We start from the raw sequence: 14,683 nt of genomic DNA, 5'->3' as shown, positions 1-14,683 counted from the left end.
TTGAGGTGCTGCCCTGACTGGTGTGGCTCAGTGGATTGAGCGCTAGCCTGTAAACCAAAGGGTTGATGGGTTTGATTCCCAGTCAGGGCACATGTCTGGGTTGCAGGCCAGGTCCCCGGTAGGGGGCATGTGAGTGGCAACCACACATTGATGTTTCTCTCTCTCTTCCTCCTTTCCCCTCTCTCTAAAAATAAATAAATAAATAAAATCTTTTTTTAAAAAAAGTTTGAGGCACCTATTAGATATACAAGTCAAGATGTCAGTGGGCTGCTGGGAATGTGCTTCTGGGGTTTGGAGCAACTTTTCCAAGTCAGGGGTGTGGTGATGGATGTGGGCCAAGGATAGGTGATGGGGGTGAGGAAAAGCTGTGTGGATCCTCAGAAAGCTACGTAGGGGCTGAAGGGCAGACCCTGAGGGTGACTGGGGCATTCTGGGACTGACGGCCCCACGCTAATCTCCCAGCTCACACCCACTCACTGGTGTCTTTTAGTTTCCCTTGGCTTGGGATATACCCGTCTTCTTCTGGGACTCGTTCCTTTCTGGCTCCAGGCATCTTTCTCACCTCAGCTCACTGGCTTTTCCAGTTCAGTGGGAAGTGGGAACATATCTGAGACCAGCCCTGTTTCCTTTGTCAGACACATCGTCACTCAGGCATCCACTGACTCAGTTTCCCTGGTCACAGACAGTTCCTCGTCATTCTTTACCCTTAAGAGGGGTTGGGGGACTGGAGATCTGCATATGTAAATGAATAATTAGAAATAATTACAGGCTGAGTCAGCGGTTCCACTAGAAATAGAATCTAGGCGTCTTGACTCAGAAACCTGGTGTTCCCCCTACTGACCAGCGGACGCGGCGTCCACCCCGCCCGCGATCCGGACCTTTTCTGGGATATTGGAAGCTGTAACCGAGGTTTAGTTCCTGCGCGGCCCCCTAGCGCCTCGCTGCCCTATTCGTAGCCCGACCAGACGTGGGCGGGGCGAGGGCGGGGCCTGGCTAAGTCCGGGGCGGGGTTTTAGGCAGGGGTGGGGCTTAGGCGTGGGCGGGGCTTCCTGGAGTTCCGGAGTCGAGTGGCTGACCTAGCCGGAGAGGAGATGCAGCCGCCTTCCCGAAAAGTGAGCCTGGCCTGGGGATGGGTCCTTCCGGCGGGCTGGGGGAGTGATGGGGATCAAGGGGGCACCGGACTCGCGGTGGGGGACTAGTGATGGGAAGGGGTTAGGGCCCAACACCAAAGTAACCAAGGAAATAGCTCAGCCCCTCCCGGGCCCCGCCTCCTCACCCCTGCCCGCGCGCAGTGTTTTTCGGGTTCCTGCTCCAGGGGTCTTAATCCTTCTCTTACCCCTCAAGGTGAAGCCAGCCCAGGAGGTGAAGCTTCGCTTCCTGGAGCAGCTGAGCATTCTTCAGACCCGGCAGCAGAGGGAGGCGGATCTGCTGGAGGACATCAGGTAGCCCCTTGCACCCTCCATGTACTCCTATCTTCGCGGTCGCGCTCCGTTTCTGGTCCGAAGTACATGGAGTGGGGGACGAAAAGCAGGGGTGAAGAACTCGCCGAACTGCCCATTCACAGCCCTCACCGTGTAGGCCTGCCTCTCCGGATACCGAATAGAAATGATATTTCCTCCTGCCCCAGCACACACAAGCACAGGGACCCTCCTTCAACCCCTTGACTTCGCATCACTCCCCCCACACCCCCACCCCAGCCCCCACAATCATTCTTAGGGTAGAATCCCCCTCCCTCTTCCAGACCTGTTGGAAGGCTGGTGGACACTGTACCCAGACCCCCATCAGGCCTCATCTCCAAGCCCACAGATGGTTCTCCAGGGGTGGGGATGATCCTGCTGAGGCTCTGAGCAATGAGGTGAGGTTGACCTTTGTTGCCGCTGCCTGCGGTGATTTCAAGGACTCTCCATAGTCTTACTCCCTCCTGGTGTAGTCACATTCTAGGCCTGGCTCCCCTCTTCCTCCTGCCCTGGCTGAGAAAAGGATTGGGAGTAGAAGAAAAGGACCAAACAGTAACATCCCCCACCCCCCCAATCTCCACAGATCCTACAGCAAGCAGAGGGCAGCCATTGAACGGGAGTATGGGCAGGTATGGGACTACTTTCTGTAGACCTCCCCTTTTGTTCTGGCTCCTTTACACCTCCAGTAATATGTTTCTACACATGCCCCTGTTCTAGTCAAGAGCAAATGCCTACAGGCAGGTTGGCATCAAATTCTTGCTGTGCTACGTATTAGATGTGTAACTTTGGACAAGTTACTTAACCTTTCTTGGCCTCCATTTCTTTCTCTGTAAAATGGGAGTAACAGTAATTGTACTTTCGTGTAGGGTTGTTGTAAGGCTAGAATAAGTTCGTGCATGTAGATACAAAGTTAGTGACACATAATACACATCCAGGGGATGGCATTATTACATTCTGATCCCGTATTCTCCCAGCTGGGGGGAGTCTTTGAAAGGGAACTGGGTCTGTGATGACTTTTCCATCAGGCACTCCAGAAACTGGCTGGGCCGTTCCTGAAGAGGGAAGGGCACCGGAGCGGGGAGATGGACAGCAGGTGGGTCCCATGGAGGGGGAGGCCAAGGGACCAAGAAAGGATGAGGAGCTCAACCCTAGGAACCTGTGGGGATGAAGGCCCAGTGAGGGGGGAAGGCACGTTAGCTGACACAGCAGTGGGAGAGGAGCTGACCCAGCAAGGACACTGTAGGTGGGGGTGGAGGGCATGAGTGCTCCTTGTGGCTGAGCTAATGGGCTGATCGATTGAGGGCTTCCAGACGAGGGGGATGGGAAAGCACTCTGTTTTCAGTGGTGTTGAGGGGGAGGGGGTCTTCGGAGTGCTCCCTTCTTCAACACAGACCTTCTCTGGGGAGAGGCAGGATGGTGTTCGGGGCCTGGCGCTGCCTGCTGGATGCCACCGTGGCTGGGGGCCAAGCCCGGCTCCAGGCGTCTGACCGATACCGTGACCTGGCAGGAGGCACAGGACGGAGTGCCAAGGAGCTGGTGCTTAGGAAGGTATGGCTCAGTAGATGGGGTGAAGAAAGGGCTGGCTCAGGGCTGGAGGTGGTCTGGGTCAGGACTCTGTCCACGCCCCTAGGGAGCAGAGAACTTCCAGAGGGCACAGGCCGAAGTGCTGCAGTCTGTCCGGGAGCTGAGCCGAAGTCAGAAGCTGTATGGGCAACGGGAACGTGTGTGGGCCTTGGCACAGGAGAAGGCGGCTGATGTCCAGGCCAGGTGGGGTCACAGGGAATTATTAAGTCTGGGGTGGGGGGATAGGGGGGACAGAGCCAAGGCACCTCAGGTGGGCCTTACCTTGACTCCTCTCCCTTGCCTGCACAGGCTGAACCGAAGTGACCATGGGCTCTTCCACACTCGGACCAGTCTCCAGAAACTCAGCACCAAGGTTCGGGGATGCAGGCACAACTGGGGGCAGGCAGGGGGTAGGCAGAGTAGTCTAGTGGTTTGGAGCCCAGGGGCATAAGTTAGAGAGACTGGGATGAATTCAGGCTTCCCTACTTCCCTGGTGAGTGACCTTGGTTAACTTGATTTCTCTGAGCCTCCTTTTCTTCATCTATAAAATGAAAATAGCGCTTTTCTTTTTCATTCCTTTGGTAAGCATTTACTGAGGACTTCTGTGTATTGAGCACTGTTCTGAACAGTAGGGTTCAGGGGAGAGCACTGCCAGTGGGGTTCCCGACCTCACAACCTGGCGAGGGGAGAGAGAGAGGAAAGAAAAACAAATAATCAAATTACATGAAAGTAAAACAAAGTGCTATGATAAAGGCTAACAAGGGGGTGTAATTTAGAGGGACAGCCTCTCTGAGCAGGTGGCCTGAGTGTCAAGAAGGAGCCAGCCATGCAAAGATCTAGGGGAGGAACATGCCAGGGAGAGGAGGTGGTGGGTGCAGAGGCCCTGAGGCAGGAATAACTTTGTAGGTTCGAGGAACTTAGAGAAGGCCAGTGTGGCCAGAGCACTGAGAGCAAGGGAACGGACACTGTGAACGAGATCAGAGTGGTCGCAGGGGCCAGCTTCTGCTGGACGTGGTAGACCACAGTAACGAACAGCTGGGACTTTGTTTTAAATGTATGCAGGTGCCAGTAGAGGATTTTAAGCAGGAGGCGTTATGTGAAATTTTTAGTATGGTGTCAGGCATCTCAATAATGTTAGAATCCATTCTGGAGTTGGGTTGGCCTTGGAAGAACCTCAAGGGCCCAGGATTCCCTATTAACACCCTATTTTCCCCTCCTAGCTGTCCACACAGTCGGCCCAGTATTCCCAACAGCTGAAAGCTGCCCGCAATGAGTATCTGCTCAACTTGGTGTCCACCAACGCCCACCTTGACCACTACTACCAGGAAGAACTGCCAGCTCTGCTCAAGGCCAGTCCCAACCTAGCTCCCCCTGCCTCTCAGTGGGAAAGGAGGGGAGGGCCTCTCCCTGCTTCCCACCACCAGCAGATTGGGTGGTGTTGGGGACCCAACCAGCTTAGAGTGGGTAGGAAACATACTGAGGTTCTGGTTCTGCTTCTAACTGGCTGCACGACATTGTGCAGAACACTTAATCCTTCTGAATCCCAGTTTCTTCATTAGGAATAACTCTTGCTCTGCCTCCTTTTAAGATTAATGGAGCTCAAGGGAAAGAATGAAGTGAAAATGCTTTTAAATTGGTTAAGTACTGTGCATACACGAGGACCTGTTATTAGAAGCAATAGTAATGTCTCATTCCTTTCCTCTTTCCCCTACCTCATGCCCACCCAAACCTGGACAGAGAGCCTGCTTTGTGGTAGAGGCCTGGGGGAAGGGTGGTCTCAGTATCTTGGGGTTCTTTCTAGGCCCTGGTCAGCGAGCTATTGGAACTTTTGCGGGAACCCCTGACCTTACTGAGCCGCACTGAGCTGGAAGCAGCAGAGATGGCCCTGGAGCATGCCCGCCATGGGGCACAGGCCACCTCTCAGGTAGGGGCTGTGCCCTGTGAGAGCTCCCTGGAGATCCTTTTCCCCCTTCTCTCCTGATACCAAGCACCCCACTGCATGTCTGCCCCTTTTCTTCTTACCTTTCTTCCAAGAGGGGATAGGCATGGACAGAGAGCCAGCGGGTGACTGACTTTGACTTCTTCCAACCCCCAGGTAAGCTGGGAGCAGGATCTGAAGCTCTTTCTTCAAGACCCCGGGGTATTTTCCCCCATACCGCCTCAGAAGTTTCAGCCAGCGGGGAATGATCAGGTGAGACCTCCCTGCTTGTTAGGACCAGGCCAAATGTAAAGGGGACTATCGTTTAGGCCCACCCCCATTATTCTGATGTTGTTAACTTAGCGGCTGTTAAACCAGGGAGAGAGGGTTTCAGACTCCAGTTCACTTCCCTCCCACCAGGACGCAAATTAACATACCACATTCCGCTTTCTGTCTCTTCACCACACTATCCTTGTCATTCTGCCTCTGTCTCTCAACCTGGATCCCATTTCCGGGACTCTCTGTGTGTTCACACAGATGCACACCTGTGTTCAAGGACATAGGCGTGTACCCCCACCCCTTTGTCCCTGTCCCTGGAGGTCAGGACAGAGGGAAGAAAAAAGGAGGGAACTGGAGGGGAGGGGAGTAGAGAAGGAGCAGTATCAAGTCTTCCTCACAGCACCCCCTTCATTCAGGTGTGTACCCTGGAGCTGGAGGGGGTGGCTGAGGAGAGTGACCTGGAGAAAGAGGTTCAGCGCTGGACAAGTCGAGCTGCCCGAGACTACAAGATCCAGAACCACGGGCTTCGGGTGAGGTGGGGGGTACAGGTGTCATGGGTGGGCAAGAATATCTGAGAGATGGGGATCCTGGAGTTACTAGGGATGTCCTCAGGGGGCAGCTGGCAGGAGGAGAGGGAAAGGTATTTTAAGCCAACAGTGTGGCAAAGTAGTTAAGAGCAGAGCTTTAGGAGTTAGACCCACCTGGGTTCAAATTCTGCTCTTTTGCTTCCTAGTGATGTAACCCTGAGTAAGGGAGGGACTCTACCTCTCTGGACCTCAGTTTCCCCATTACTAAAGCAGGGCCCTTAATGGCACCCATTTTATAGGGAAGATCAAATGATGTAATTGCACGTGAAGCCTCTGGCAAAGTGCCAGGTCCATAGTTGTGACCCATTGTATCTTTATCCACCCCTGTCTTCCACTTCCCATCCAGGTGCTGCAGCGGCTGGAGCAGAGGCGGCAGCAGGCTTCAGAGCGGGAGGCTCTGGGCATAGAGCAGCGGCTGCAGGAAGTGAGGCAGAGCGTCCTGCGGGCACAGGTGAGACAGCCCTGGGAGTTAGGTTCACTGAGCCAGCATCTCTTCCACATCTCTGTCTTATGGTGGGGGAGGGGGAGGTAGGAGGTAAAGGGTAGACACATTTGGGGGGGCTCCACTCACCTCCCCAAAGCAAGCCCAGAGGTAGACTTCATCCCTCTTCTCCATGCCAGGTGAGCCAGGTGAAGGGGGCTGCCCGGCTGGCCCTGCTGCAGGGGGCTGGCCTGGATGTACAGCACTGGCTGAAGCCAGCCATGACCCAGGCCCAGGACGAGGTGGAGCAGGAGCAACGGCTCAGCGAGGCCCGGCTATCCCAAAGGGACCTCTCTCCCACGGTGAGCTCCTTCTGCTCCCTACCCATACGCATCCAGGAGGGTAAAACTCCCCAGTGGAGGACAGGCCACAACAGTACCTAAATCAAAGTGCTATTCTGAGGCTTAAATGAAATCGTATTAAGTATAATTCTTTGCCTAGTTTATACCACATTGAGTCCTCAACAAATTTGTATTATGAATATAAGGTGGTGGTTATGAACTAAGGCCATGGGGGCAGACCGTAACTGGTTCCAGTACCAGCCAATCACTTATTAGCTGTGTCATCTTGGAAAGCAACTTAACCTTTCTGAACCTCAGTTTTCTCATAAGCAAAAGGAGGTTAATAGTTATACAAAATAACACCGTGTTATGATGAAGATTAAACAAGAGGATATACATTAAGACATTTAGCCCTGTGCCTGGCACGTAGTAAGTGCCCAGGACTCCAACTCTGCAGTCATTGTTAGGGGTATCCTGCCCCATGGTGGTTTTTTTGTGGTACTTGGTGTATGGATGAGTGGTACTAGCCTGGAGGAGGAGCCACTGAGATCTTTAAGGGTAGGATGGAGGAGTGGGAGACACAATGGGCACGTGAGTGACAGTGATGTCCGTTCTCTGTTCCCCTCACTGCCAGGCCGAGGATGCTGAGTTCTCTGACTTTGAGGAATGTGAGGAGACCGGAGAGCTCTTTGAGGAGCCTGTCCCCCCAGCCCTGGCCACCAGAGCTCTCCCCTGCCCTGCACATGTGGTGTTTGGCTATCAGGTGTGAATGGGGGTGGGGACCTCAGACTCATAGGGCTGGGGGATAGCCAGTCCTGACTCCTTCCTTGTGGGGCCCAGGCAGGGCGTGAGGATGAGCTGACTATCACAGAAGGCGAGTGGCTAGAGGTCATAGAAGAGGGAGATGCGGACGAATGGGTCAAGGTGGGTATGTACCCTGGGCTCTGACCTTGTGGGGTGGGGGCAATGGGAGGGACTTCTCCCAAGGACTCAGCCAGGCAAAGCTAGAAGCCTGAGGGGAGGAGGGCCAGGGCCACGGACGTTATCTGTTCTCATTTTGGGTGAGCAGGCTCGGAACCAGCATGGCGAGGTAGGCTTTGTTCCTGAGCGGTACCTCAACTTCCCGGACCTCTCCTTCCCTGAGAGTGGCCTCGGCAGCAACAATCCCTCAGGGGCAGAGCCCACAAGTAAGAAAGGAAAATGCCAGGTTGGGGGATGCTGGTATGGGGAAGAGTGACTGATGGTTGTGACCCTAAGGTGTCATGGTCCTGGGGCACCACTGTTCCCCCCTCTTCTCACCATCTCTGCCGGGCTTCTGCAGCATTCCTGGCCCGTGCCCTGTACAGCTACGCGGGACAGAGCGCAGAGGAGCTGAGCTTCCCTGAGGGGGCACTCATCCGCCTGCTGCCCCGGGCCCAGGACGGAGTGGATGATGGCTTCTGGAGGGGAGAGTTTGGGGGCCATGTTGGGGTCTTCCCCTCATTGCTGGTGGAGGAGCTACTTGGTCCACTGGGGCCACCTGAGTCCTCAGACCCTGAACAGGTGAGGTTTCCTTCTCCCTGGTTCCCCAGGCACCTCTGGATTGACCCTCCCACCCCACTGAGGCCCCATATTTATCTGAGAGCTCCCTCCCCTCTCCAAGGTTACCTCCTGTAATGGCTCGGGCCTCCCCATGTCCTTTGGCTGGGTGGAGAAAAGGGAAACCAAGGCAGGCTTTCTAAAAGTTTGGTGGTGCTACGTTAGTGCTGGACCCATCTCATTTCAGATTCCTATTGCATTACCTTGGGCAGTGATTTCACCTCTTGAGCTTCTTTCTTAACATGTAAAAAGAGAAAAATACCTTCTTCAGCAGGAAACCTATCCTGAGCAGGGACAGTGGAGGTAAAGCCCTTAGCACAAAGGCCCAAAGGAGGTGCTTTAAAATGTGATACCTATTGTTATAATGCAGCAGGAAGAGCATAGGAATGGGAGTCTGGAGACCCTGGCTGTAGCTAGGACTCTGCCACTGACTGGTTCTGTGATTTTGAATAGATGGCTTAACCTGAGCCTTGCCCCTAACTTAGGAATCATAAATCCCCGCCTTGTGGGGGGTGGTGAGCAATGAATGAACTGGTGCATGTGGAGTGTTAGCGAATGCCTGGGACATAGTGTCAGTACATATTGGCTGTTGAAATGTGTTGACAGCTACAACTCCCACCCACATACAAGCATTTGGCCACTCTTGGTATTGGCGAGTGAGGGGTCAGGAACTGAAGATGGGATGAGAGGACAAGCTGGTGAAACTGTCCCACATGCCAGAAATAACCGTGCCCCCTTATTCTCAGATGCTGCCATCCCCTTCTCCTCCCAGCTTCTCCCCTCCTGCACCTACTTCTGCCTTGGATGGGCCCCCTGCACCTGTCCTGCCTGGGGGTGAGTGGAGGGAACTGGGGGCTCTGGGAGGGAAAGGGGCGGGGAGGAGGAATCGTGGGGGTCCTGGGTCACAGTTGGCTTCGCTGCCTGCCCTCGGGAACCTCTGCTGTCAGGCTCACTGAAGCATGGCCGTGAGAAGAGCTTGGGCTGCGGAGCCAGGCCCCGTGTTCAGACTCTACTCTCTGACTTCCTGGGGTGTGACTTGGGGTGGAATGTTTTACCTGTCTGGGTCTTTACAGTGTGGAGCTGCTGTGAGTTAAAAAGACGTCTGTGGAGTGCCCAGCATTGTGCCTGGCACGTAGCGTGCAAGCAGTAGCTGTTATTATTCTTAAAATCAGCCAGCTTCCTCCATATATCCTCACTCTTAAGTGTTTTTGAATCCCGCAAACACCTTGTGTCATCATTTTCCTCCTTAGAGTGCTCACCTTTTCTAAAGTCTCTTAGTACTTGTGCTTCCGAGTCTTCCTCTGTGACTCTGGAGACTCCTGTGGGCATTTTCTGCATTCTCTTCTCTAGCACCTTATTTCACCTGGAATGACTTAGCACTGAGTCACTCATGGTGCTTGTTTCATTAGTGGGTTCTTGCCAGCCACTGGAGATGGGGTGCTGTGGACCCCAGCTCCCCTTCTCTGATACCTTGAGCAAGGCTGATTATACCGCAGGTACCCCGTAAGTGTTGAGGTTACATTCATGGATTTCATGGCCAGGGTTGTGACTCTTTGTTAATTGAACAAGTATTTAGAGTGCCCCTGTCTTAAGTGCTGAAGTTGGAGTGATGAACAAAACAAAGTCTGAAGACTGATTTGTGGTTTTTATTTCCAGACCAAGACCTGGACTGCCCTGGACCCCTGGACATGATGGGGCCTCGACTCAGGCCGGTAAGAGCCCCTCCCTTGGAGGAGAATGCACAGGCAGGGGCCATTCCATCTTGTCCTGTTTTGTCTGTAGTGCTGTGGGAATGAATAGGGATATCCCCGAGAGAGGCCTCTGGAGCACTGACTGACTGTGTGTTCCCTACAGGTGCGGCCACCGCCTCCCCCACCAGCTAAAGCCCCGGATCCTGGCCACCCAGACCCCCTCACCTGAAGCCGGGGGATCACTGCCCCCAGGGATGCTGCTGCCACCCTTGTCTCCATGCTGTCAGAGACCGCCCTTCAGTGATCCGGAGTGACACAGCCAAAAGCTGGGATCTCCCCCATTTCTACTCCCACCTCTAGGGGTAGAAACTTCCCCTCTCCCCACTTCTGGGGCTGGAACTCCTCCTTTTCTACCCATTGTCTGTCCTCTTGCCGTCTCTAGGGCTGGAACTACCCCTTTCTTTTCTGTCACCACTCCAGCTCTGGAGTGGTGAAATACCCCGAAATCTCTGGGGCTGGACCCCACCCCTCAAACTTTTGTGTGGCTCTGGCCCATCTTGTCTCTTCCTTAGCTCTGTGACCCACCCCACTCCAAATGCCAGGGCCACTGGGGTTGGGGCCTGAGATGGGACAGACCTGTCAGAAGGAGCTGGAGCCAGTATGTGAAACAACTGTAATGGTCTGAGCGGATTTATTGACAGTGAATAAAGGGCACGAAGCCCAAACCAGGGCCTGGGCCTCTTGTGCCGAGAGGGCAGGGGGCCTAAGGTGCTATTGCTTTAGGGGCCCACCAAGGGCAGGGGCCTGCTCCCAGCTGCCACGCTCTAGCATATGGAGCAAGGTGATGGGGAAGACGGGTCAGGCAGCCTGTTGGCAGGCAGGGGAAGGGGAAGACTGAGGACCAGGGGTGGGGGTGGGGTGCTTCTCCTGAGGTCCCCCAGCCTGAGACCATGCAACTCCCGGTGGAAGTAGGGCTGGTCCCTCAGCTGGGGGGCAGTCCTGTCCAGTGGAGAGGAGGTGCTTCATGGCCACCCACCCCCTGTCCCTGCCAGCTGGTAGTTCTGCAGCAATGAAGGAGGAGGCTTAGAGGAGAAGAAGGGTAACAACAGTGTTGTCTCCTATTCAAGCTGTACTCCAGCTTTTCCTGAGGGCTGCAGGACCTTCCCTATCCACTGTGGCACATGCCCGCTCCCCACCAACAAACCAAAGAATATGTAGCAAAGACTAAGCCTGCAGTTTACCCTGGGGGTACAGGGAGCCAACTAATGGGCTTAAGTAGTGTAAGTAGGTGGTGGGAGGATGAGGTTTTCTGACTTGGAGTCCAGGCAGACTCACCTCACACACCCCTTGCTCCCCGTGCTGGAGACACCTGAGTGAGAGGAAGGGTCGACAACGGGAGCACAGGATGTAGGTCGTATCAGTGCACCCTCATTCCCAGAGCAGGGGGCAGTTAGAGCTCAGCCCACCGCATCCCTGGCCATGTCTTCATACCTGGTGGTCTGAGGTGTCCGGTTTGCTCGGCTGTCCATTTGCCTCTTGACTGGCCAGTGCTGGGCTTGGGCCCCTCCCTCCAGCCCCCAGTGTTGGCTCTGCAGAAGCTCCAGGATTCCCCCCAAGTGCACAAGGGACTAGGCTGCTGTCCCTGAGTCCTCCATTCTGCGCCAGGGCCTGGGGCTGTGGCCTCTCAGGGGGCAGGCTCTCCATGGCTGGCATCCCTGCCCTGGGTGGCCCTCCCCCAGACCCCTGACCGCCCCCTGGGTCCTGCCCCCCACCGGACCCCCAGCTCCTGTCCGTAGGGGAGCCATCACGATGCTCGTGCAGCCCATAGCGCCTCTCAATGTGTGTCACCCGGAACCTGGGAGGGGAGGGAACACTGGGGCTTAGGATCACAGCACAGAGGCTGCTTGGCCCTTTCCTTCAACCAGGGACACCCAGGGTTTGATGGCCACTTCCTTCTGGCCTAGGGCAGGGGAGACCACCTCGTGTTGGGCACATTGTGTAACTGGACTCCTGCGGTAGGTCCAGGAGAAAAGAGCTGGGGCCCACCTTTGCAGTCAGGGGCCTGATCATTGGGTCCCCCTCCTTAACCTCCGTTGCCCTGGGCACTCTATCCCCACCTGCCCACAGAGAACACGGTGGTCTCCCCAGGCCGGGAGCGGCTCTTTCCTTCCTTGGAGCGTCCCTGACGGACAAGTGGGGGCCTCTTGTTGCGGCTGCAGTGGATGCAAGGTGCTGCAGAGCCCAGGTGCACTGTGTGATGGTGGGAGGGGGCTCCATCCTGCAGGCTGGAAGTGGCATCCACACTGGACAGCAAGGAGGAAGGGAGCAGGGGTGACATTACAATTTCCTTTCCTGTTCTGTTTGTTCCTGTTCTTCCAGCATACTCCTTCAACCTCCAGATGCCCACTTTCCCCAGGCCCCAGCATTCTTTTCTTGTCTTTATCTAATAAACTCAATATTAAGATGGTAGTGATCACGTGTTCTCTCTCCCAGGCTGTTTCCTAAAAAGAGGGTGATGCTTAACCCAAAGGAGTGGCACAAAGGGTGAATGTTAGCCTTGATGATATCCAGAGGTATGGTTTGGGGTTTCTACAGAACTTCTTTCATCCTATAGGTTAGCCAACCTTGCCCTCCCCCTACACCAAACATGCAAGGAGACTGGGAGGGGATTGTGCTGGAGGAGAGGGTACTCTCCAAGGCAAGCTACGTCATGCTGGCCCTTGTTTCCAGCTCACCTGGACAGCTGCACTGTCCCCTCTCCTTCACTATCCCCCAGCATCTCCTTCAAGGCCTCAGCATTGGCTGAGAGGAGAAGGAAAAGAGGGAGTCAGTGGAGGTCAGGGCAAGAGAAAGTTGTGGGGGGAGCCTACACCCACCTTCATTTTGGATGATGCAGCGAACAATCCTCTCTACTGTGTCCTCATTCATGTCATCGTCCTCAGCTGAAGGATGAAAGAGGTCGGCAAGGGATTGGGGTATGAGTCAGCTTTGGAGGACATTACCAGGTGTCTTCTGTAGCTAATTGCTCAAGATATACCTTATGCCTATTTGTCATTGTGCTGGGCATTAGCATTTCAGGGACCAGGGCATTAAAGATGAGAAAGTCAATAAAAGCCCAAGAGTATCATCAGTGAGTGGTCCCTACCCACCCACGGTGCCTTCTCTAGCTTTGCTTCCAGGATGGTGTCATCCCACTTGCTGACTCAAGAAAGCATCATTAGGCCTGAAGGCTTTGGCCTGGGTCTGTTGGCCACGAAGGCAGACAGAGGTGTGGGGAGAGGGGTAAGAAAGAAAGGTGACGGAGCCAAGTTCTAGGCTCCTCACTCACGGGGCTGGAGCTGGGTGTCATCAGGCTCCGAGCCCCGGGATGTGCGGCAGCGGTAGCCCTTCTTCTTGAGCACGTGGCAGATCATGAAGCCTACGAGGCCCATAAGGAAGAAGACCAGCACAAGCAGGAAGAGCATGTACAGCCCATGTTGGGGTGGCTCCAGGTCAGGCTGTGGTTCCGACATGAGGCCCTGGGGGGCGAGCGCGGGCCAGGGCGCCTCCTGGCGGTAGGGGGCTGCACATAGGGATGGGGGGGAGGGATAGGAATGCGGTCCTCAGGATCTGAAACGGGCAAGCCTTAGAGGTCCGGCCCCACCCACCAGGGAGCTGTCCGGGCCTGGGGTGCTGGTCCAGGCCAGGGGTGCCAGACCGCGACTGCGCAAGCCCTCTTTCACTACCCTGGTCCCGCTTCCCGACGCCCACAGCTTTTCCCTTTCCAGTTTGTCCTGCGCTTCCCGTCCCCCCCAAGGACATTGCAGAGTGAGATGGGACGGGATTCTCCGGAGGCCAGAGCAAGAATCGCGCCTGAGTAAGCGTCTGCTCCTCCTCTGAGCCTGCCTGAACCAGGCCTCTGCATCCCCTCACCTGCCTGTACTCCAGAGCCCTCCCCCCCTTTCGGTTCCTCCCATCTTGACCACCTGGCCCACCCAGTACCGGTGGTTTGGTTCTGGCTCCGGCTTCGGCTCCTGCTCGGGTTCCGGCTCCAGGGGCGTCCTAGTCCGGCTCAGGGCCCCCGACGCCCTCCCGGTTCTCATCCCTTGCTTCCTTCCCTTCCCCCCTTCGCTGCCTCACCGGCTCCGGGCTGCGACTGCAGATACCGGTGCCGCGGCAGTGGGGGGGAGGGAAGGACAGAGAGGGATGCAGGCTGGTTGGGAGCGAGGGCAGGCTTCGGACAACTCCTGCTCTGGGAAAGGGGAAGAGATGGTGGGCGCCGCCGCAGCCACCCTGGGTTCCCAAATGCCTTCGCCCGTCGCCGCCCCGGGACCAGGGGGCGGAGCGCAGGTGTGCGGGGCAGAGAGCGCAAGGGTGGTGCGCGCGTGACTGCGCCGGGCCCCCCCGCCCCGAGGGAGTGTGCAGCGCCGAGTCTGGGTCCGGGTGGGATGGATAGGCAGTCAGGCGAGTGTGCTCTGCTCTAGTCTATCCGGCACGTCTGGCGCGGCTCCTGCCCTCAGATGCCCTGGCCGGCTGCACAGCCAGGAATCTTCCCAGTGGGCCAGGGGAAGACTGCTCACCGCACTCGGGAGGGGCGGTGTGGCCGGTTCTCTGGAGCCTCCTAGAGAGGTGACTAGGGCCTGCACTCCGTTTGGGGCAGGTGGCTGCACGGGATGGCTTGGCTTCTTGAGGACTTGATCCCCGCCCGGAAGGAAATGGCCCTCGCATCCTAGGACAGATGCTACCTGTCCAGTGCCCAAGCCCAGACGCTTCCGCCCCAGAACCCGAAAGCGAGGCCGGGGGCCGAACCCCGCAGGGGGCGTGGTCTGGGCGTAGTTTAGGGAGGCAGGGCCTGGGCTCTCGGTTCCG

At 56.0% G+C, this 14,683-nt stretch overlaps 2 protein-coding genes across 9 annotated transcripts; one reads left to right on the top strand and one right to left on the bottom strand.

The window, feature by feature from the left end:
* The first annotated feature begins 1,033 nt into the window (after window positions 1-1,033).
* FCHSD1 (FCH and double SH3 domains 1) lies at window positions 1,034-10,136 on the top strand. Of its 4 annotated transcripts, none has more exons than XM_045183971.2 (21): window positions 1,072-1,112; window positions 1,345-1,442; window positions 1,742-1,855; window positions 2,041-2,086; window positions 2,483-2,550; window positions 2,870-3,005; window positions 3,088-3,224; window positions 3,330-3,393; window positions 4,241-4,369; window positions 4,822-4,944; window positions 5,116-5,211; window positions 5,634-5,747; window positions 6,151-6,255; window positions 6,426-6,587; window positions 7,201-7,329; window positions 7,407-7,490; window positions 7,636-7,753; window positions 7,888-8,108; window positions 8,891-8,978; window positions 9,801-9,856; window positions 9,999-10,136. In XM_045183971.2, exons 3-21 carry the CDS (start codon window positions 1,851-1,853, stop codon window positions 10,062-10,064), a joined length of 1,947 nt encoding a protein of 648 aa, XP_045039906.1. In that variant the 5' UTR covers window positions 1,072-1,112; window positions 1,345-1,442; window positions 1,742-1,850; the 3' UTR covers window positions 10,065-10,136. The 4 variants fall into 4 exon arrangements, with proteins under 4 accessions (XP_024431045.1, XP_024431044.1, XP_045039906.1 ...); XM_045183970.2 differs by having other exon boundaries at window positions 2,849-3,005; XM_024575277.3 differs by lacking the exon at window positions 1,742-1,855 and having other exon boundaries at window positions 1,034-1,112.
* RELL2 (RELT like 2) lies at window positions 9,793-14,632 on the bottom strand. 5 transcript variants are annotated; one of them, XM_071219496.1, is made up of 8 exons: window positions 14,395-14,632; window positions 13,164-13,397; window positions 12,712-12,777; window positions 12,571-12,637; window positions 11,953-12,138; window positions 11,327-11,690; window positions 11,171-11,204; window positions 9,793-9,928 (listed from the first exon to the last, which is right to left on the bottom strand). In XM_071219496.1, exons 1-7 carry the CDS (start codon window positions 14,540-14,542, stop codon window positions 11,172-11,174), a joined length of 1,098 nt encoding a protein of 365 aa, XP_071075597.1. In that variant the 5' UTR covers window positions 14,543-14,632; the 3' UTR covers window positions 9,793-9,928; window position 11,171. The 5 variants fall into 5 exon arrangements, with proteins under 5 accessions (XP_071075597.1, XP_053769140.1, XP_045039909.2 ...); XM_053913165.1 differs by lacking the exon at window positions 9,793-9,928 and adding an exon at window positions 10,829-10,917; XM_045183974.2 differs by lacking the exon at window positions 9,793-9,928 and adding an exon at window positions 13,817-14,066 and having other exon boundaries at window positions 11,068-11,204; window positions 14,395-14,531.
* Window positions 14,633-14,683: the final 51 nt, after the last annotated feature.

This window comes from Desmodus rotundus, chromosome 10 (assembly GCF_022682495.2).
Source record: "Desmodus rotundus isolate HL8 chromosome 10, HLdesRot8A.1, whole genome shotgun sequence".
Classification (NCBI taxonomy): domain Eukaryota; kingdom Metazoa; phylum Chordata; class Mammalia; order Chiroptera; family Phyllostomidae; genus Desmodus; species Desmodus rotundus.
This window is presented reverse-complemented; position numbering and strand designations above follow the sequence as displayed.

Excerpts from the sequence above, each read along its gene's own strand:
- FCHSD1 (XM_024575276.3), top strand. The coding sequence starts at position 1,092 with ATGCAGCCGCCTTCCCGAAAA. Across the intron at positions 1,113-1,344 it reads TGCAGCCGCCTTCCCGAAAA|GTGAAGCCAGCCCAGGAGGT; the intron begins GTGAGCCTGGCC and ends TTACCCCTCAAG. Across the intron at positions 4,945-5,115 it reads GGGCACAGGCCACCTCTCAG|GTAAGCTGGGAGCAGGATCT; the intron begins GTAGGGGCTGTG and ends TCCAACCCCCAG.
- RELL2 (XM_071219496.1), bottom strand. The coding sequence starts at position 14,542 with ATGCGAGGGCCATTTCCTTCCGGGCGGGGATCAAGTCCTCAAGAAGCC. Across the intron at positions 12,638-12,711 it reads CTGCATCATCCAAAATGAAG|CCAATGCTGAGGCCTTGAAG; the intron begins GTGGGTGTAGGC and ends TTCTCCTCTCAG. Across the intron at positions 11,691-11,952 it reads ACCGTGTTCTCTGTGGGCAG|GTTCCGGGTGACACACATTG; the intron begins GTGGGGATAGAG and ends CTCCCCTCCCAG.